Raw genomic sequence first — 22,728 nt, forward strand, 5'->3', positions numbered from 1 at the left:
AACTGAAATCATCTTCAGTGTTGACGATCTTCAGCAGTCCATTGCTAATGTATGACTTTTTCAACTCCTTGTTAAATAGTCCAGTTGGTTCGCTGTTATAGTTGTTAGTTTTTCATTAGAAATATGTTATATTGTTATGTTTTTGTTTGGTTTTGGGTTTTTGATGTTTTATTTTTTGTGTATTTTTTTTAATTTTTTTAACAAAACTTAAATCACTCATTTTCTATATGTAACACACACACACACACACACACACACACACACACACACACACACACACACACACACACACACACACTTTCACTTACTCGCATGCGTACACAGTAATCCCCCCCCTCCCCCCCCCCCCCCCCCCCCACACCTTCCACCCACTCGATTTTTTTTTCCTACCCTCGTCTGATATCACTTACAATGAAAAGATGTTAAACCAAAGAACGAACGAACACACACACACACACACACACACACACACACACACACACACACACACGAATGTATTGCTGCGTAACACGGCTGAACTCTTGCATGAGGTCAAGAACTTTTTTTCAAGGACGATCATCAGTGACCGCAGTCGTCTCCCCTGATTTCAACATGGCAGCGTTGTCAACTAGCCGGCTGACGAAAGTAATGATTTTTCACCAAAAAATCCGTCCTTGTTATTTAATTGTTTGTGATTGATGTCGTACAGCATGCCTACTACATTGCAACAACATTTGATTCAATGACGCCGTGCTTTATTTTTCAGGTGGCCAAGGGATCAACATGGAGTGCATTGAAACGTCAGTTCAGTGCGTCCTCATCCAGACCTGCAGCACAGGTAATAACCATTGATCGGATTATATCATGTTTTCTTTTGGGCGCATGGTCCTTGAATATAGTTACAAAGCATTTATGCCCATAAAATTATTATTATCGCTTGTCTTTTGCAGCTTGGAATATGCTTGCGGGTTTTATTTAGCATGGTTTTCTCATCTTGAAGTTGTTGGTTCGTGACCTTCACGAAGTATCATCACGACTTGCATGAATGCTCATGGTTTAGTTAACTCCCTTCCACCGAATGCACACTGAATGAAGACACTCCTGTGTTATCACACGGCTGAATGGTGAAGTTTGAAATGAAGATATACGCCACTACACTGTCGGACGACTTTATTTCAACTGTATAATTTTGTTTCATCGTCAGTTTGACTTTGACTGTACAGTGCAATCCTTGATATTTATATAACATCCATAGTGGAAATGATACTTATTAACACTATCAAAGATGCTGGTGGCCTCTGCCCACTCCCCACCATCATTATTACAGAACTTTACTGCTGACACATTTAAAAATTTTGTAAGCTGGCAAATTTGTCATGGAAAAAAAAGTCTGCCATGTATAAAAAAAATATTATTGATGATCAATTGTATAGAAATTATTTATCACTATGCTGCATTCCTACTATCAACACTATCAGAAATAAACACACACACACACACACACACACACACACACACACACACACACACACACACAGAGATTATCATTATGAGATACTCCCATCAGTTTGTTTACAAGACACATACAGAGACATTGACAACACAGAGATCAAGTGACAGAGAGAGAGAGAACAGGTCACAATGTACCTCCCTCTGTCACTCTTTTTCAGATATCACACACACTTCATTATCCTTGCACACCAAAGAAAATCAAGGGAGTGAATTCTTCTTGTCTAGCAGACGACTCTTCTGCTGTACTGAGTGAAACAGAATGTGGTATTTGGATGTACTGTATATATATCAACATAGCATCAGTAGAAACTACAAAGGTCATGGGGGTGTTTATTTGTGTGTGTGGCAGAGAGTGTGTCAAGGGGTTAACCCATTCAACCCAAGGGAGTTTATAGCGTCGGCCCAGCGGAAAAATGCAGAAAATACACTGAAATCAACTGTTTCTTCATTGAAATTAGTCCAAACTTATATGTGGACATGGCCAGGAATACTCTGGAAGTTAATTTCCTTTGCTGACTGTGTAGGAACATCGAAACAGTTTATGAAATAAATTTCAAAGCCTTGGCTTCTTCTTCTTCTTCGTTTGTGGGCTGCAACTCCCACGTTCACTTGTATGTACATGAGTGGGCTTTTACATGTATGACAGTTTTTACCCTGCCATGTAGGCAGCCATACTCTGTATGTGTATTTGATCTTCTGCTTGCGTATACACACAAAGGGGGTTCAGGCACAAGCAGGTCTGCACACTATGTTGACCTGGGAGATTGGAAAAATCTCCAACCTTTACCCAACAGGCGCCATCACTGAGATTTGAACATGGGACCCTCAGATTTTAAGTCCAGTGCTTTAACCACTCGGCTGTTGCGCCCATCCAGTGCCTTGGCAATGCTCAAGTGTGAGGTTAAATGAGTCAGTTAATTAAATGAGTAAATGTTAACATAAGACAAGAAACACCTTGATGTCATTATATTCAAGTTCTGATCACAGTTCTGCTGTTTTACAGCAAATTTGTGCTGAATCAATGTGTGCTGAGAAGTTGTAATTGTTTTTTTTAAGAAAGGTTGGATGTAGAGGTATGGAAAGAATGGACCTAGTACTGAGTCTTGAGGCATGCTTTAGATGAGGCTTATCATAGTATTTTCTTATAATGTTTGATACTAGTGAAATTGTATGCACTGTTTACAGTAATTATAGAAATGAAATACTTGATTTTGAAACATACAGCTAAATGACTCAAAATGATGATTGTATATCAGTGGCAATGTATGATGATTGGATTTGATCTAATTCAAATTTGAAATAGAGCAGCACAGATTTCTGGACACCATTTCTTTAGTTGCCAGAAGAACATAATAAAGATGGCTAAAACTAGAAAAAGAGCTCGAATTGGAGCTATTGATTTAGTTAGACATTCACATTTACTTTAGTTGTATTACTATTAGGAAGGGATGGTTTTATCAGGATACAGACCAATGATATTCTGATTGGGGCATCAAAAATGGATTGGCAAACAGTAGCAGTGTTGTGCTATTTAAAGTATTCAAAGTGGGGTGGGGTGGGGATGAGAAGTGATAGTGTTAAACAGGCAAGTCTGACATGTTCACAAAACTTTGCTAGTGATACATTATGTGTGGATGCCATTTGTGGAAACTCAAACATGAAATGCAGTGTATTATTATCTAACAACCCTTTTGGCCTTTGACAGTAGATCTGTGCCAGTCAGTAGTTGTGTCAATATAATGAAGGTGTCTTCTTTCTTCTTTTTTCTCTCTCTCTTTCTTTCTTTCAGTTTGCTCCTTAGAGAGATAATTTGTTATATTAACTACCTATTTAAGTATTTTAAAACAATATGTGCAATGCTTTTATGTCTTTGCTTGACTGACATACTTATTGTTGCTTTTTAACTTGTGCTACCCCAGAACTGTATGCCTATTACAACTCCCCTGGACCAGCACTGTATGAGACCACTGCAGTAAAAAAAAATTAGATGGTTCACTAAAATGGCAGTGATTTTACTAGTTGAAGAAAGCATCATTTTAATGCTTCCAGAATCCGTAAATGGTTCAGCTTAGAATGCCAGCTGTACCAAGCAAGAATAAACTTGATTAGAATAGTGTGTTGGTACAAGAATACTCGTACCTGGTCCACTGGGGAAGTAATCATGGTACAAGAAAACTCATACCTGGAATGGGATGAGTTCAGTAATGTTTGATATTTTTGTGGTGAGTAATTGGCCATATTTGTTTTGCTGCACCTGATTCAGTTTCTCTTTATGAGATAATAAAGTTATCTTGATATGTGTGTGTTGAGTGTGTTTATGTTATGTGTGTCAATGCATGTGTGTACACATATAGTGATATACACATAATTATATTTCAGATGGCTGTGCGAGACGCTTTGAACTCTGCCATGGACGAGGAGATTGAAAGGGACGAGAAAGTGTTTCTGATGGGAGAGGAAGTGGCGCAGTATGATGGAGCTTACAAGGTACAGTTTTGGGGGAGCAGTACATGTGATGAGATTGCAGCTTTGGTTGTTTTGGTAAATTTCGGAAGATAGTCACTCATGCATAGTTCGGTTCAACATGGAAGCCTTGAGCAAAGAATCATCTAGTGAGGAAAATGAAAAATCTAACGAAAGTCTTCATGCCATGTTTGTTCTTGCTGTGGTTTTGATAGTATAAAAGCAAAAAACAACAACAGAATACACATCTGTTGATCCTTCAGCTGAGCTTGACTGTGCTTTCATATCTGTGAAACTGCATGTTTGGTGCATATCTGTTATGCATGTGTGGGTGTATATGTGAATGTGTGTCTTCATGTTTTACATCTGTTTGTTTATTTATCTCTTTTTTTTCTTTTTTTTTTTACATTATAGTTATTATTTATTTATTTATTTGTGTAAGCTTATCTATCATTTATTCACCTTTTTTTTTCTTTTTTTTTTTTTCAAGGCCTGACCAAGCGCGTTGGGTTACGCTGCTGGTCAGGCATCTGCTTGGCAGATGTGGTGTAGCGTATATGGATTTGTCCGAACGCAGTGACGCCTCCTTCAGCTACTGAAACTGAAACTGAAACTTCAGCTCAGTCTAAGGTCAAACTTGAGAGTATTCACTATGAAGTGCATTTTGTATCTGGTCACCTCTGAAGGGGTTTAGATTATTGAAAGGAAATTTGTCAGTTTGGGTAACTGGCTTTCGGCAGGGTATCATCTTTAAGTTTAAAGCAAGGTTTGAAAGTAAGAAGACCAGGGACTTGATCAGAAAACATGAAAAGTAGTGTTGGTTTGTTGTCTTTGTAAAAACTAAATGTGATTTTTTTTTTCTTCTGTTATTATGAGAATGCAGTGGTGTGATTATATATATCTATATACTGGAAATCCTGTTTTTAAAAGTGTGTGTCCAAAAGTTGCTTGACTGACAATTTTATGTTTAGGTGCTTTCCAATTTGCAGATTGTTTCATGACATTGAGAATGGTTTTAACAATTAAGGTGTGAAAAACAACCCCAGCTCCTAAATCTTTTAATTTTTATTTTATTTAAAAAAAATTTTGTATTGCAGTTTTAAGAAGTTATATAAAAAAAAAAATCAATGTTAGTGCATAATAAAAAATTAATGAAAAGATTTCTTGATAGATGTGCACATTTGTTTTAACAAGTTGTGAAAAACAGTAATAGGTCATAATGAAATGAAAAGAAATTATTGACAGATCTGCACTATCAGTTAATTTTGCTTGCTGCATATGAGCAGTAAAATAAATCATTATAGTAAATCAGATGTGTTGAGCATTCATGAAAATGAAACGATTGACAGCTTTTCATCAGCATTCTTTCCTCCACTGTGGAAGTGTTGGACATTTTGTTTTGAAGCCAGAAAATCACGAAAAAGACAGGAAAAGATTAAGTTTTCAATAGATTAGATTCGATCTTGGTATATTGGAAAGTAAAATGCCAGTTGATAAGGATAGGTCTTGCTAAAGTGGAATCCTTCATGCTCCAACACGCAGCTTTCAGTTCAACAAAAGTTTATCTGATGGTAAGCAAAAAATGTAATTTGGATTGGCTGGTGCAGTTTCCACAGGATCATTCTGCAAAGAATCTGTTGTTGTTGAAATGTTTTAGAATAATCTGTATACAGTATAATTATGATTTCGATGCTTTATGGTTTTGTAAGCGTTTCATGCTTTATTGTATGATAAACAGACTGATTTCCAGCTCATCATCCACCACTTTGTCTGAATGTCAGTTTCTGCTTTGAGTGTTTGAAAAATATTTGGAGTTATAAAATAATGCAGTATCTACACAGGTTAGTTATAATAAAAGAGATGAATATGTTTTGACTTCAAAAGACAGGATGACAACTTGTGCCAGGATATTAAAACGATAACATGCTGATTGATGTGGGCTTTTGTTAGTGGAATTAAAAGTTCACAGTTCAGCACACAGCTTTTGGTTCAGCAATTATTAGTTTCGTGTGGGTCAGTTTTTGTAGTTTACACTGTTTTTTTTTGTTTTTTTGTTTTTCCAGTGTAATGATAATTATTGATATTCTCAGGCTTTGAAAAACAAAGGTATAGTTTCTGTAATGCTCATAATATTTGAATGTATTGTTACCTTATCTTTGATGATGATTTTTATTCTGATAACCAGATAGTTTCAGTTTCAGTTTCTCATGGAGGCGTCACTGTATTTGGACAAATCCATATACGCTACACCTCTTCTGCTGGGCAGATGCCTGACAGCAGTATAACCCAAATTGCTTATCAGGCCTTGAGTGTATGCTAATATATTTGTGTACCTATCAGAGTGGATTTTGTTTGACTTAATTCAGCCGGAGGACAAAACTCTCATCACCATAGGTTCTTTTTCAGTGGGTCAAGTGCGTGCTGCACACAGGACCTTGATTTATGGTCTCATCCAAAAGACTAGACGCTCCGTTTGATTTTCCACTCAAACTTGGGAGAAAGGGCAAGAGTGGGATTCGAACCTACACCCTCATGGACTTTCTGTATTGGCAGCTGAGCATCATAACCATTAATAATAATAATAATAGTAATGATGGACATATATAAAGCACATATCTCCAGAAATACTGCTCAAAGCGCTTTACATTTCATTTCCCACTCCATGCCTCCCCATCAGTACTCCCCTCCACCCCCACCACCACCCACACGGAAGCACGTGAAAAACTCATGCAACTGAACATTGGAAACTACCCACCCACCAATGATTCCCTCCAGAAAATGCATCCACATAACACGCACCCAGGCACACGAACACACAGACACCCACCAACACACCCCACACACACATGGCAAACAGCCTCTTCACAACAAAACATGCATCCAAAACCAGATCACACCAAGATTAGAAAAAAACAAACCACAAGAACAAAGAAAATAAATAATAATAAAACTGCTGTTACTGCTGTAACCATTCTGCCACCTTCCACCTTAGATTTCAAAATTCTATGATCAGATAATGATGATGAATGATTTTCAAAGCAATTGATGCACTAGGCAGTTACCCACCTGGTAATTTCATGGAGAGATAGAAAGTGTGTGTGTGTGTGTGTGTGTGTGTGTGTGTGTGTGGAATGTTTGTCTGTGTGATGGTGTTATATGTGCTTTCATCATTTTGAGAGAGTTCCATATTCGATTGAGCATCAGTATAACACTTAGTGCTTGTGTGTGTTAGTCCTTATTCACCGTTGTAGTTTCTTTTCTGATTTGCAGGTGTCAAGGGGACTATGGAAGAAGTATGGAGACAAAAGAGTTATTGATACTCCGATTACTGAGGTACAAAGACACATGGCAAAGGGCAAGGGGACAGGGGCGGCATTATGCACGTGTGTCAGTGTGTGTGTGAGAGCACGTATGCTCTTTTGTTTGTGTGTGCTTGCTATTCTGTATATGTCTCTGTGTGTGTGTGATAGTGTGTCTGTGTATGTCTCTGTGTGTACTCTCCTCTGTGTGTGTGTTCTCTTTTGTGTATGTGTACTCTGTGTGTGTGAGAGAGGGGGAGAGAGAGGGGGTCAAATGGAGAGAGGTTCTTAAACTTTAAGGGAAAAAAAAGAAGAAAAAATGAACCGACTGTTTCCTGTATGTTCAAGATGCATGAGAATATATTTGTCAGTGCGCACGTGTGTGTTTGTGTGTGTGTGTGTGTGTGTGTGTGCATGAATGTATATCTAATATATGACTCTGATTGCAGATGGGGTTTGCAGGAATTGCTGTTGGAGCTGCTATGGTGAGACTGAGTTCGTTTTAAGATTATTTCATAATTGTGTGTGGGAAAAAAAGGAATGTTTGTGAGAAACACTTTATTTAGACAAAAATAGGGAGCTATGTATGAGTGTTTGGGATGTATAAGCAAAAGTGTACACAATAGAATGGGGAAATGATTGTGTGAAATATATAGGAATATGAAAATAAAGAAAAATAACATAATTGTTTGGTAACATTGTGGATGTGTGGGCTGTACATGCAATACTTGTTTAAGTCAGACCTGGAGAGAGATAACTGTGCGAAGGTCTGAAAGTGAAACACTTAGTGATTTACTGTGATAGGAAAATAGAAAATAGCTTTATTGTTAGTAACACTGTCTGTTGGACAGGCTGGACTGAAGCCCATCTGTGAGTTCATGACCTTCAACTTCTCCATGCAAGCCATCGACCAGGTGAGAAGACAAGAGAAACTGACACAGGTCAGATAAGGTCAGAAACTGACACAGCACACATCAGATTAGGAAATGACATAGTTCTGGTCAAGTTAGTACCTCACACAGGTCAGGTCAGGTCAGAAACTGAAACGGGTCATGTCAGAAACTGAAACAGGTCAGAGCAAAGCAGAAACTGATACGGGTCAGATGTCAGAAACTAGGTCAGGTCAGATCAGAAACTGACACAGGTCAGATCAGAAACTGACATGTGTCAGTTAGGGTTAGAACCTGACAGTACAGGTCAGAAACTGACACATGATAGTTTGTGTTAGAAACTGACACTGTGTGACAGTACAGGTCAGAAACTGATGCACGTTAGTTTGGGTTAGAACCTGACAGTACAGGTCGGAAACTGACACATGAGTTTGGGTTAGAACCTGACAGTACAGGTCAGAAACTGACACGTTAGTTTGGGTTAGAACGTGACAGTACAGGTCGGAAACTGACACATCAGTTTAGGTTAGAACCTGACAGTACAGGTCAGAAATTGACATGTCGATTTGGGTTAGAAACTGTCAGTACAGGTCAGAAACTGTACAGGTCAGGTCAGGTCAGAAGCTGACACATGTCAGGTTAGATTAGAAACTGATATAGCACAGGTCAGAAACGGACACTGTGCATCTAGATGAGAGCAAAAATTGCCAGTTGAGAGCAGAAACTGGCACATGTCAGGTTGGATCAGAAACTGACATAACACAGGTCAGAAACTGACGGTGACATAGGTCAAGTCAGCCACTGTACAGATGAGAGCAAAAATTGACAGTTGAGAGCAGAAACTGACACATGTCAGGTTGGATTAGAAACTGACATAACACAGGTCAGAAACTGACGGTGACATAGGTCAAGTCAGCCACTGTACAGATGAGAGCAAAAATTGACAGTTGTGAGCTGAAACTGACACATGTCAGTTTGGATTAGAAACTGACACATGACAGGTCAGAAACTGACGGCGAAATGGGTCAAGTCAGATTAGAAACTGACACTGTACAGATGAGAGCAAAAAAATTATTGACAATTGAGAGCAGAAACTGACAATTTTGTACTAAAGTACCGCAAAATGTTTTTTATCATTGATTATAAATTCAGTTATGCTGGATGAAATTAATGTCACACAAGAAGTCTTTTGTTTCCCCTCACTTTCGACTTGCATTCTGTAACAAACCCTTTGGCAAATACTTATCTTGAATTGTGCATGACTTCCAGGTTCATCTATTTCTGGGTCAGAACTCTTTTTTTTTTTCTTTTTTTTAAAATTCAATCCACATCTAGATCAGCAAAAGTTTCAGGATTGGGGAAAATGGTGTTAGGCGGGATAAGGTTTGTTAAGATACGGTTTGAAGACAGTGTGACACATTATTTCATGTTCCTAAAAGAAAACAAACACAAAAATTACGGAACTACCTGCTCAAACTGGACTAAGGACATGTTTATTGCTTGCTTTTATTGAAAAGGGGATAATGAATTAAACAGAGACATCATCTGATCATGTTTTATGTTTTGTTCGTGATAAATAATTGTGTGTGTGTGTGTTTACCTACACAGGTTATCAATTCAGCAGCCAAGACCTTCTACATGTCTGCAGGGACTGTGAGTACAGTGGTTTTCTCCTTTTCTTCTCTGTGTGTGTTGTATTGTTTTGTTTTGTATCATTTTTTTTTTTTTTCAAAACAAATTTCTCTGTGTGAAATTTGGGATGCTCTCATTAGGGAGAATGCATCGCAACAGTGCAGCATGACCTTTATTTGTTTTTTTAACTTTTCTTTTTCCCCTCCTTTTTTTTCTGCCTCCAAGTATATTTGTTTTCCTGTCAAAAAGGATTTTTTTTTTTTTGGTACAAATTTTGCCAGGGACAGCCTTTTTGTTGCCAGGGGTTCTTTTATGTGTGCTAAAATACATGCTACACAAGGAACCTCGCTTTATTGTCTCATCCAAATGACTAACCACCACTGGAGGTCTTGTGGAGGGGAAGAAAACTTTGCCTAGGGTGGGATTAGATTTCATGCCCTCAGATTGACTCACTGCCTGGGTGGACGCATTACCACTAGCTGACTAGGCCACCAGTCTGCACATACATGTATGTGTTGATAAGTTTTGGTGTGTGCATGTGTGCGCACACGTGTAAGAGTGTGTTGATATCTGTGTGTGTGTGTACATGTGCGCACTCGATTGTTGTCAAGTTCTTCCAACATATTTGTTCAGTCATGACATCTGGTTTTTCTCATGCTGTAATTACCCAACTGCCTGCACTTTTTTGATGTGGGAAGTTTATTCCCTCACAAGGAAGTGGGTAAGTTAGGGATAGAGAGGACAACTGCCTGCTGCATTTGTTTTGAGAACTTCTCTTTTTTTCTTTAATGTTTTTTAAGCATCATATTTTCATCTTGACTTGACTGACCTGAAAACATTGACTTTTTTTGGTAATCTATTTTTGCTTTGCTTTTCTGTCCATGCTCCTCCACCCCACCCAAACATTTTTTTTTTTTTTAGCTCATGACACCTTGCTTTAACTGAAACTGGTAGGTCATGCAGTGAGTCTGTAACAGGCAGAATTAAGGTTAGTCCATTAACCATGTACTGCCATGGGGGCAGTAAATTCATATCCACTGTGCCCAGGGCTTTGCATATGAAGCCAGGCCAAAGAGCCCAATCCCGTCTCTCCTCCATTTTAACCTTCCCCAACCGAAATAAGGTTCCCATTTACACCTGGGTGGAGTGAGGATGATCGGAGGAAAGTGTTTTCCCCAAGGACACAACACAGTGCGGAAACCGGGCCTTAAACCCTGATGATCACTGGTGAACACTGGATCAGAAGTCCAACGCCTCACTCAGACAAGACGCCTACTAGAGCCGGCAGTGTACAGCTGTGCAAACTTGAAGGTGTCAGACCCTCAGATCTTGGAATCTGCCTTTTGGAACATGTTCAAGACCCGTTATGCCGTAGATCTGATTATATAAATTTTTGTAATTGTAGTGAAGGGGCTGGTGGGATGAAGTGTTGTTTGTTTGGGAGAGAGTTGGGAGGATGGAAAGTAGCAAAATTGTCAAGACGCTTATCTGCCAGTACAGTGTCTGTGAGGGTCTGGATTCAAACTCTGGTCTCACCCTTTCGAAATCCCAAGTTTGACAGGGAGATCAAACTGAGCATCTAGTCATTCAGATGAGATGATAAACTGAGGTTTCTTGAGAAACTGAAGTTGAAATTGAGGAGGCTGGGGTGGGTGGAGAAGTGCTTGTGTGCTGCTACTTTTGTTGTTTTATAGTGAGGAGGTGGTAGCTTGGCTGGACTGGAAGTAAAAGTTATGTCAAAAGAGGGCGCTAGTCAGGGGTGCAAAGGGGAGGTAACCTACTTCGGGAGGTTATCGATCGCAGCTACTTTCGGTTTGTTACTTAAATGTAATTTTAGGAAGAAAATTTCCCCCCCCCCCCTGGGAGTTGATGCAAGTTGTAATATTCAGTTACTGTGCGGTGGTGACACAGGTGCCGGTGCCCATTGTGTTCCGCGGCCCCAACGGAGCGGCGGCTGGGGTGGCGGCCCAGCACTCGCAGTGTTTCGCCTCCTGGTACAGCTCCTGCCCGGGTCTCAAGGTGCTCTCCCCTTACTCTTCTGAGGACTGCCGGGGGCTCCTGAAGGCTGCTGTGAGAGACCCAAACCCTGGTGAGTGTCTTTTCTGTGTATCTTGTATTGTATTGTATTGTGTTGTGTTGTGTTGTGTTGCATTGCACTACATTGTATTGTATTACATTTTGTCAAAACAGATTTATCTGTGTGAAATTTGGGTTGCTCTCCTGAGAGAGAGCGCATCGCTACAGTGCAGCGCCACCACTTTTTTTTTGTTTTGTTTTTCTGTTTGTTCTGTTTTTGTTTTTTATGCCTCCAAGTGTATTTGTTTCCCTATCAAAGACAGATGGATTTTTCTACAGACTTTTGCCAGGGACAACTCGTTTGTTGCTGCAGGTTCTATAACATGTGCTAAGTGCATGCTACACACGGGACCTAGGTCTATCATCTCATCATATGATTAGCATCCCTACCAACACACAAGGTGTGGTGGAGGGGGAGATACTGAGGAGTGTGGAATTCTGATTCTCCTTCACAGCTAAACATATTTCCACTAGGCCACCACTCCATTCTAAAATGTATTGTGTCCCTTTTTTTTTTCTTTTTCATTTTGACATCATCTTCTTCTAGGCCATTTCAGTGGCACTGCTTATCTAGAATTCTCTCTGCCCCCCCACCCCCTCCTCCCTTCCCACCTCTCACTGCACACAGCATCGACAGACAGTATCCTACTGCTGCAGTCCACAGGGAGCTTTTGGTGTTGGATTGCCTTGAAGTCACACACTAGAGGAGACCCTGTGTTGCTGCTGAATCACTTAAACATTGTTCAGTCATGCCTGTAGTTGATTCAGCATGCTTAGGAACCCACCACAAAATCCCCTATCGACAACAGTAATCGCTTAGTCGCGGAACCAAGCACACCCCCCCACCCCCCAAACCCCCTTTGAGTGGAGGCTGCCACTTCGTCTCTTCAGTGGCAGCTCCCATAAATCTGTTGGCACCAAAGACCTCAACAAAAGCTTTCTCTGTACTAGAGTGGACTGGAGGAGCTGCATGTTCTTTCTATCTGTCTTTGTCTTTGTCTTTCTGTCCTTCATGTCCATCTGTCTTCAGTCGTTGAGTTATTCTCAAACATCCATCTCATTGAAAAGGCACAGGAATATGATGATGATAAACCCTTGGGGAAAAAACGACAATTTTTCATTGTGTCCATTTCTCACAGTATAAGATTGCCCAGCTGATAAACCAGCCAGTCTCTTGAAGCAGTTGAAAATCCCATTCACAACAGTGACTTCATTAAGTTGGTAATTTGAGCTGAAGATTTTGTCAGTCTGTCATATTTTTCTGATCATCATGATCAGGTCCTAGTCATCTCTGACCTGGTGAAGTGACAGGCCTCGTCGTCAAGGTACGCAACCGAAGTGACCACAGCGAAGCAGGGAGTCATTTGGTGGGTGGCACTTTGGTGACCCGACATGTACAGTCCCCTGTGGACTGCTGGTGCTGGGACCACGACAAAACCAGCAAGACAGAATGTGTGGTTGTGCATGAGTTATTCAGGATGAGAGCAGCCTGGGAGTTATATCCACCCAAGATGGTGTGAAATATTGGGCAGCAAAAAAAAAAAAAAAAAAAAAAAAAAGCACAAAAGAAGCTATTTAATTAGGAAAGTGGGACAGTTCTTTGTGTTATTTTCATATTTTTTTGTAGTCCTTTGTTTTCCTCTTCTGTTTTACATTGTTGTTATTATGTAATTGATTATAAATTGCCATTCATTGTTGTCTTTTTCCTCTCCAGTTGTATTCCTGGAAAATGAGATCATGTACGGTACTTCCTTTGAGATATCGGATGAGGCAGCATCACCGGACTTTGTACTGCCTATTGGTAAAGCCAAAATTGAAAGGGAAGGTGAGTATTTGTGTGTCTTTCTTCTTTTTTGTGTGTTGGGGTAAGTTTACAGATTATGTGTGGACTGTCATTTAATAATGAATTTAATGCTCTCTATATCCTTAGCACAGGGGCCCAGAGCGCTAACAATATCAGGGGGGGAATGGTTACAAGAGTTAACAACACAGAGCAGCACAATGAAGACTTACAAGCAAGAGAAATGGAGTGTGTTAGTGAGAAAGCACACACAAAGACATACAAACATGCACACTACACCACACCACACACCGACACCGTTTCCAGTCTATAAGGTGGAACTTTTTTTTTTTAGAAATAGTACTAGCAAACAAAAAAGCAACAAGGAAAAAAAAGCAGATAACAAAGCAGACAAATAGAAGACGGGACATATTAACAGAACAATGGAGCTGACATCAGATAAAAACAACTCGGACTTTGATCCAGTTTGCAGAGGTGACATCACTACTTTGAAATCAACGCTTGGAGTCAACAGAACCATTCTGTGTTGGGAAAAACAGCTTTTCTGTCTTTTTGAATAGTGAGGGTTCATGCAGGGGATGATACTACAAAGGTTGGCATGGTTTTGCGCTGCTGCTACTTTCATGTTTTTGGTTCTTGAATGAGGCATTGGGATAGATGTTTTATCCTGTCAGGATCAGTAAGTAGTATTTTGCAGGAGACAGAAAATAGGATTGGTGCCACTTTCTTCTGTTTGCAAACTTTGTTATATATAAAAATAAAAAAAAGTAGATGTTTTTGTTATTGTTGTTTTTTGGGCGGGGGTATCCTGATTTATTTATATATCCATGGTGTTTGTAACTTGTCTAAATATTGTTGCGCAGATTTTAACATATTGGTGTTTCGAAATTGAAAATGTAGTCATTTGCACAAGCATGCAAGCATGCACACTCCTTCACACTTTGTTAGCGAGACACATTCATTCTTGTTATCACCTGCAAGACTGGTTGACTGACTGACGGATTGTTTTTGCTTGTTTGTTATCAGGGTCCCATGTGACCCTGGTGGCCCATTCCATAGGAGTGGGTCGGTGCATGGAGGCAGCCAAGGAGTTGGCAGGACAAGGAGTGGAGTGTGAGGTAGGCTTGTTTCGGATGGTTCAGGGTCTTTTTTGGTTTATTTTTGGCCTTTTTTTTTTTTTTTTTGGTTGTTTTTTTGTTTTTTGTTTGTTTGTTTGTGATGGAAATGAGCTAATATTGCAAGATAGTGAACATGGGATATATACACTGATCACAGCACCAACAAACAAGTGTGCCAAACCATCCAGCTGCACATTGGAGCTTATGAAGATCTGACATCAGGTTTGAGAAAAGAAAGCTACGCTGCTAAGGCCACATAACTAGATCCAGAGTCTTTGCTTAAACAGAACCCCCAGGGAACTGTTGAGAGAGTGAAACAGAGGGGAAGACAAAAAAAAACAATGGACTGAAAACACTGCAGAATGGACAGGAAAACCATTTGCAGAGACCCAGGCTTTGTCACACAAGCGACAGACCTGGAGGAATCTGGTGAACAGTTCTTCCATGCGGTGCCCATTTGACTCTTCACGCGGTTGAGAGAGAAGAGATGCAGGGTTCAGTGGTGCAAACCAGTTTGTTTTATCTGGTTGTCCTCACACTTGCTGCCCAGTCAGTCAGTGGGCTGTCAAACTTTTTCATCATTGGGTTTGTCTCATCAGTCAAATTTTATCATCCGTCTTGTTTTGCAGTGTGCCCCAAGTCAGAATCTTCTGTCACACCTCCCACCTTCTTTTTGACTTAATTTTTTTAAATTTTTTATGCAATCTTTGTCTTGTTTTCTATATTGATACTGTTCAAACACTTGAGACTGGAAGAAAAGAATTATTTTGCTTTTGTTAAAAGATCAGAAACAATAGAGATGGGTTTTGACTCAATTGAATACAGCATCAGTATTCTGCTTCCAGCTAAGCGTGTTGACAAAAAGAGTTCCAAGGTAGTTAACTGTTTTGTCAGATTTTTTCTTAACTTTCGACACAAGCACGTAGCGTGGGAGGGAACTCATGTAAACAGAAAAATAGAGAGGGAACGAGTGAGAGATCAAATCATTCGTACTTATGCACATGCATGCACATACACATGCTTGCATGCATGAATACACACACATGTAGTGTACACACACACACTTGCGCTTGCTCACGTACACATGTATGCACACACACAAGACACACACATTCACACACACACACAGACACACACATTCACACACACACACAATCACACACTCCTTCACTCATTCTCTCTCTCTAATGCTACATTGCTGAAAGATGTATCTGTCGAGAACCTAAATAGTCACTTTTGTAATATAGCCAGCTCTACGATAAAAACTAGTAAAACCACTCTTAATGACTTAGATGTTCTAGAAAACTTGTGTTCATCCAAAAATATCACATCCACCTTGAATATTCCCCGTATGTCCGTTCATGAAGTGTATAGTGCTCTTGTTCATCTAAAACAGTCTGGTATTAGAGGCCTTGATAATATATAGATGGCAAAATTCTAAAAATAGCTGCTCCTGTTATCGCTAAAACACTGACATACGTGTATAACTTATGCATATCCAAAAATCAGATTCCAAAGGCATTTAGAATTGCTAAAGTTATACCCGTTTGCAAAAATGGTAACCACTCTGATCCCGCAAATTATAGACCAATTTCTGTATTATCTATACTGTCTAGACCGTTAGAAAATCATTTAAAGAAACATATCCTAAAACATTTCAATGAATTCAGTCTGTTTCATCCAAATCCAAATCAATCAGGATTTAGGCCTAAATACCCCTGCTATACAGCACTAACCAACTTGATTGACCAGTGGCTTACTAACATCAATAATACTGAAATTACTGGTGTTCTTTTTGTAGATTTTCCTAAGGCATTCGATGTTATAGATCACACTCTCTCCTTAGGAAACTAAAAACTTATGGGTTGTCTAAAAATACTTTAGAGCTTATATCTTCGTTTTTGTCTGACAGAAAGCAAAAGGTTTCCGTTGAAAGATCCGAATCCCAACTTTTACCTATCATTTACGGCGTACCCCAAGGTTCAGTTTTGGGACCTATATTATTTTCTGTTTATATTAATGACCTACCTGTATTCATTGAACCATCTTGCGAGCTATTTGCAGATGACAAAACGATACATACAAAGCATCATACAGTAAAAAAAAAGTATCTCTCACTCTGCAACAAAGTATTAATGATATTCTTTTATTGGTCTGAACTTAATCACATGTGCTTTCATCCAATTAAGATGAAATACATAATTATTACCACAAGACAAAAGCGTCAAAACCTTACACCCCCACCCACCAGTTCATCTTTGTACATTAAAGGCGAAATGATTGAGGAAGTCAGTCATCACAGAGTTCTTGGCCTTCTTGTTGATAATAACCTATCATGGTCACAACACATAAAGATGACATGTAAAATATTATCCAAAAAGATTCATCAACTATCAAGAATGAAACATTTCTTAAACAAGCACTGTCAGAAAATATTTTTTCATGCTTACATAGAACCACATATAAATTATGCATCAACAGTATGGGATTCTGCCAGTGAAAATATTCTCAAACAACTTATGAGTTTGCATAGAAGAGCTGTAAACATACTTTTTAAATCTTCATCATTAACTGTCTCTGACTACAAAAACTTGGGTATACTGCCATTAAAATGGAAACTCACTTATAATAAGGCGCTTTTTATGTTTAAGATAATGTCCGGTTTTGCTCCTCCATGTCTAAAATGACGGTTCATTACAAGCATGATCTGCTACACCAACAAGATCATGGTACTGCTGCCTAGACTTGATTTATTTAAATCTAGTCTCACTTACTCTGCTGGATGTTTCTGGAACAACATCTTATAAGTTTCAATATTCATACAAGTCTCAGTGGTTTCAAAAAAGGTATCATGACTATCTGATGGAAAGCTTTGCTAATTCTATGTAGAAATTAAGTATCTTAGTCATTCGGATGAGACGATAAACCGAGGTCCCGTGTGCAGCATGCACTTAGCGCACGTAAAAGAACCCATGGCAACAAAAGGGTTGTTCCTGGCAAAATTCTGTAGAAAAATCCACTTCGATAGGAAAAACAAATCAAAATGTACGCAGGAAAAAAATACGAAAAAAAATGGGTGGCGCTGTAGTATAGCGACGCGCTCTCCCTGGGGAGAGCAGCCCGAATTTCACACAGAGCAGTCTGTTGTGATAAAAAGAAATACAAAATACAAAAATACAAAAATGTTGCTATTTCTATCAATGAATTAAGAAATTCATAAGATGGTAGTTCTCAAAGACGTCTTTCTCCCTACCTCCTTATCTCTGTGTCTCTGTCGGTCTGTATGTATGTCTGTCTGTCTTTATTTTCTTTACATTTCTTTGCGCATATACATTATTCTATAGAGTGTGTTTGCATTTATATGTACAATTTCCATGTAGTCCTTTCCATGATTTGTAATGAATGCGATGCTTTGATTTCTTTTTTCTTCCTTTCTCATTTGATGTTATGTGATGCTATTTGCAATTCATTTATTTGTATTTTTCCTTTTTTTTTCCTTTGGGGGCTGGATGAAAAAAAGCGTTGTTGCTTATTCTATTACCCTCAGATATAAAATTCATTCATTCATTGTCTCTCTCACACACACACACCAATCCACCCAACCACCAGCCAGTTCACCACACACAGAGTAACAGTGCCTCTGATGTGATCAGGTGATCAACCTGCGTTCATTGCGCCCCATGGACGAGGAGACCATCATCAAGTCAGTGATGAAGACCAATCACCTGGTCACGGTGGAGGGGGGCTGGCCACAGTGCGGCATTGGCTCAGAAATCGCCGCTCGTGTCATGGAAAGTGAGTAGAGGGATTTTAGTGTTATGTATGGTAGAAATCTAATTTAGAGAGAGGGGTGGTGGAAGTTGGTGATGTGGGTTCTTCTCTAGAGTACAGCTTGAAGAAACTAAACTCTTTCTTAATCAGAGAACAATTTAGTTTTTTTTTTGTTGGGTGTCTGCCTCTCTTGAGTACTGCATGAAGAAACTGAACTCTTCTTTATCAGCAAACACAATATTTTTTCTTGTTGAAGATGGGAAGTATTGTTTCATGGTAATTTTGTTGTTGTTTGTTTTGTTTTGCATTTGGTGTTGCATGGGTTAAGTCTCAAAATCACAAAATCTCAAAGTCTCTTAAGTCAGGAAATTAGCATATGTGACGCAGCACATGGAAACCCGGCTGTAGTTGCAGCTGGCTATTCTTAGCTATGCACAAAAACATGTCATTAGGGTCAGAATGATGAAAATCAATATTTTTGCAAAACATCACCTCTCAGCACACCTTCATCATGATAGTTTGAATGATACATCAGTCATATATCAAGCAGTCATGTATCTTACAAACCTGTATATAGCAGCCATTTCATTTTGCCTTCTTACCTGGTCGTCGTCCTCAGGTCAGGCTTTCAATTACCTGGACGCCCCGGTACTACGCGTAACGGGGGCCGACGTGCCCATGCCCTACGCTAAGTCCCTGGAAGAGCGTGCCTTGCCTCAGCCGTTCAACGTCATCACGGCCGTGAAAAAGTCGCTTAACATCGCCTGAGTCACTCTGCCAACTCTTGACAATGCTTCTTCCTTCTCCTCTCATGGTGGCATCGTCAGCAGACCACCAGGTTTCGTCGACGTCACCAGATGGATCGGATTCAGCTGTGGATCGTAACGTGCTTTAAAAGCTGGGACTCTTTAAAGTGAAAGACCTGGAAGAGGGTATATGGCAGTTAGGGGTGTTTATATGTGGAAAGACATAGGACTTCTGTCAATGTAGTGTTGATACCTGGAAAGATGTAGAACTCTGTGCGAGTGAGTTTGTTTCTCTGTCACTGAAATTTATTTAAATTTTTTTTAATGTAAATATGACTCTGTAAAAAGCAGGTTTTGGGGAATAAGAACATGTTAATGCTAAGGCCCAGTATTTTGTTATTCAAATATTGTTTTTTGTATAATGTGTAAAGCATTGCTTTGAATTTCACAGTTAAGAGGGGCTTTGTTTCAGATTTGTGAAATCATTGATAGCATGAATGTTTTTTCCTTTTGTTTTTCCCCCTAAACAAGCATTGCTACATGTTCCTGAGATTACACTGTTTTCTTATCAGACTTAGTCTCTTGATTTATTTTGTAGCTTGATGTTCCAGAGATTGTTTTGAGTTTTCTCACAAGGCTATCAGCCTTCTGTGTTCAAGTTGTGATCATAAGGAGAATCGAGCACAGTTTTTTGTTGAATCATGAGAAATGAAGTATTATCTCAGCATCTTTCTTTTCTGATGTTTAATGGTGATCTTTTTTTCTTTTTTATTGGCACAGTTATGATATTGATGTTTTTGATTTGTTGTTGTTTACATATGATTATTGGTTATTTACAAGAGTGTAATTAGTTAGCCTTGCACACACATGTGCACTCACACACACTCACACACACATGAATATTATTGAGATTCAAACACACACACATACACACACACACACACACACACACACACACACACACATACATCACATAGTGTCTTTTAAGTCGGTTCTTCAATAAATGTGTTAAAAAAGGAGAGTTTTCTTCTGATTGTATGCATGAGCGTGGATACAGTGCTACGCATTTACCATCATATACGGTCTCTGGAAGCTAGAAGTATCAATCATCAGCAAAAGGGGCAGGGGTTGAAAACTACAAACAAAAAAACCCAAAAAGATAGGTGTCAGCAGTGTCTGATATGCTCCAGCACTGGAAAAAGGACAGTTGAATTACACTTACTTTAGCATGACCGACTGGTGCAGACTCAAGCAGGGGTCTCTCATTCCTGTCTTGTGTTAAATACTACTCCGCTCAGGCAGAGAAATCCAAAGAAGCTGGCGCTAGTGACCTCCCTTAGTATGTGTAACCTTTCTGTGTGCCTGTGCAGTGCCCTCTTTCAGCGACAAAGTATATTAGATTAAACATGATTTTAGGGGGAAAAGATTTTTTTCTGTGATAGTCCATTGATAAAGGTGGGGGTAACCCTGGTCATTCCTCCACAATCACACAGAAGTTGAACCAAGCACAAATAACAGATACGAATCTTCCCAAGTTTATATTGAATACATTTTGCCATTTTTCATCTGGAGAGACATTGTTGACAGTTTTCTTGTTCAGGTGGGTTTATCGTTGCTTTTTTTCTTTTTGGTTTTTTTCCCATTTGTTTTGTTTGTGGCTTCTTTTTAAAAACTCTTTTTGTTTAAGGTAGTGTTGCACCCACATGTGATTTTTTTTTTTTTTTTTTTTTTTTTTTTTATAGTACTTTTTTCCTACAATTTTCGTGGTTTGGGGATTATGCCATTTTCAACTACTTTTGATGTAATTCTGCTTTCTGTTACGTGTATTTAGCTTTTGATCAAGTCTCAAGGATGAAGCCAAAAGGTTATTTTACGGGTTGAAAATTTCTGGAAAGTTTTCAGAGACTGCAGCAAATCTTCTTGCTCAATGTGCACAACCGAGCTGTTGACATAACTTGCAATGAGAGAGAAAACGATGGAGAAAGAGAGTACAAAAATGGGGCAGTGTCATGTGTGACTGTTCCTGTCTCTTGCGACTAACACTAGAGGACTTTTCTTGAACTTAGAAATACAGTTTCATTGTTTCACTTAGCAATGTAGTTTGATTTTTGCTTGTTATGCATCTTGGATTTGCAATCTCCACAACAAAGGCTTTCCTTCACCTGAACATGTTTTCATGTTTAAAAAAAGAAGAAGAAAGGTTATAGTTGATGTACAGGCAATTACAGGTGATAAACGACCACTGGCTCCTGTTCTGTGTACCTGAATGTTTGTGTGGAATGAACTTTGTGTATGTGTGGCAGCAGCAAGAACATATAATTTTATCATACTTGTATAGGTTTACATTGTACTTGTAAAAAAAAAAAAAAAAAAAAAGTGTATGTATGTGTCATTTGGTGTTGCATATTGTATTGTGTTGTATTATTGTCAAAGCCAAACTGTATTTTTGGATTCAAACACTTGTTTTTTTGGCTGCCCAACCATTCTTCGTGTTTCAGTGGCATTACCGCCATGTCAGCCATTCAGAATTCATATCCACCAACACAACATTTAATCTCAGGGCTTCTCTCTCACCTCAAGTACTGGAACTCAATCTCTCCTGGTTTGCCTGTTTCATCCTTTCAGTCCCTTCAGTGCATACAAAACTCTGCAGCTGGATTGTCCTCAGAAACGAAATAATCTGAGCATATCATTGCCCTCAAGCAGTTTCTCCACTGGCTTCCTGCCTCACACAGAATTTGCCAATTGCTGCTATCAACAAATCTGCTCTTTCCTATCTCTGTGGCTGCTGTAGCCTCTGCAATTCATCAGGCTCTCAATGATCAGGTTCAAATCTACTCTTGTTACTATATTCTTAGGTTCAAACAGTCAACACTTGCCTGCCACTCTTTCTCGGTGTATGGACTTCAGGCTTTTATATAATACTACATTAAAGCACACACACATGCACACTCACCTTTAAAAAGTCAGAAAATAACCCAAAGAAAAAAGAAAATATTAGAGCTCTCACAAAATTAGTGAAGGTCATAAGGTCACACAGATAAAGGCCAAAATATCTGCAGGAAGGATGCACAGAATGAAATAGTGAGTTGGGTGATAGAGAGAGGGGAAGAGAGAAGAAAGTGAGCTAAGATGACTGGTCAGTGAGAGTTTCCATGCTTTTCAAGCTTCCAGCACCTCACGCACACACTGTACTGAGGGACATATATATATATATATTATAAATACATTTATATAATTTTTTTTTTTAAACAGAGACACAGAAACTGAGATGGTGGTGATCAAGACCTAGATGTAAAGAAAAGAGTCTTGTTCATCTCGCTCAGTGATAACTTCCATTCTCTTCATGCTCCCAGTGCTTCACAACACACACAGACTCACATACACACACAAACACACACACACAAAGGGAGAGAGAGAAAGAGATGGGAACAATACTCA

The 22,728-nt window shown here is 39.2% G+C and overlaps 1 protein-coding gene across 1 annotated transcript; it reads left to right on the forward strand.

Moving 5' to 3' along the window:
* The first annotated feature begins 573 nt into the window (after window positions 1-573).
* Window positions 574-21,526, forward strand: LOC143284733 (pyruvate dehydrogenase E1 component subunit beta, mitochondrial-like). Its single transcript, XM_076591687.1, has 12 exons — window positions 574-624; window positions 746-817; window positions 3,871-3,978; window positions 7,225-7,287; window positions 7,703-7,738; window positions 8,105-8,167; window positions 9,752-9,796; window positions 11,687-11,864; window positions 13,566-13,676; window positions 14,679-14,770; window positions 18,424-18,565; window positions 19,161-21,526. The coding sequence occupies exons 1-12, from the start codon at window positions 592-594 to the stop codon at window positions 19,307-19,309; spliced, it is 1,092 nt and encodes a 363-aa protein (XP_076447802.1). The 5' UTR covers window positions 574-591; the 3' UTR covers window positions 19,310-21,526.
* The last annotated feature ends 1,202 nt before the right edge of the window (window positions 21,527-22,728 follow it).

Source organism: Babylonia areolata, chromosome 8, assembly GCF_041734735.1.
Source record: "Babylonia areolata isolate BAREFJ2019XMU chromosome 8, ASM4173473v1, whole genome shotgun sequence".
NCBI lineage: Eukaryota > Metazoa > Mollusca > Gastropoda > Neogastropoda > Buccinidae > Babylonia > Babylonia areolata.

Coding starts and splice junctions, on each gene's coding strand:
- LOC143284733 (XM_076591687.1), top strand. CDS start 592: ATGGCAGCGTTGTCAACTAGCCGGCTGACGAAA. Junction 7,288..7,702: donor TTGATACTCCGATTACTGAG/GTACAAAGACAC, acceptor CTCTGATTGCAG/ATGGGGTTTGCAGGAATTGC. Junction 9,797..11,686: donor TCTACATGTCTGCAGGGACT/GTGAGTACAGTG, acceptor GTGGTGACACAG/GTGCCGGTGCCCATTGTGTT.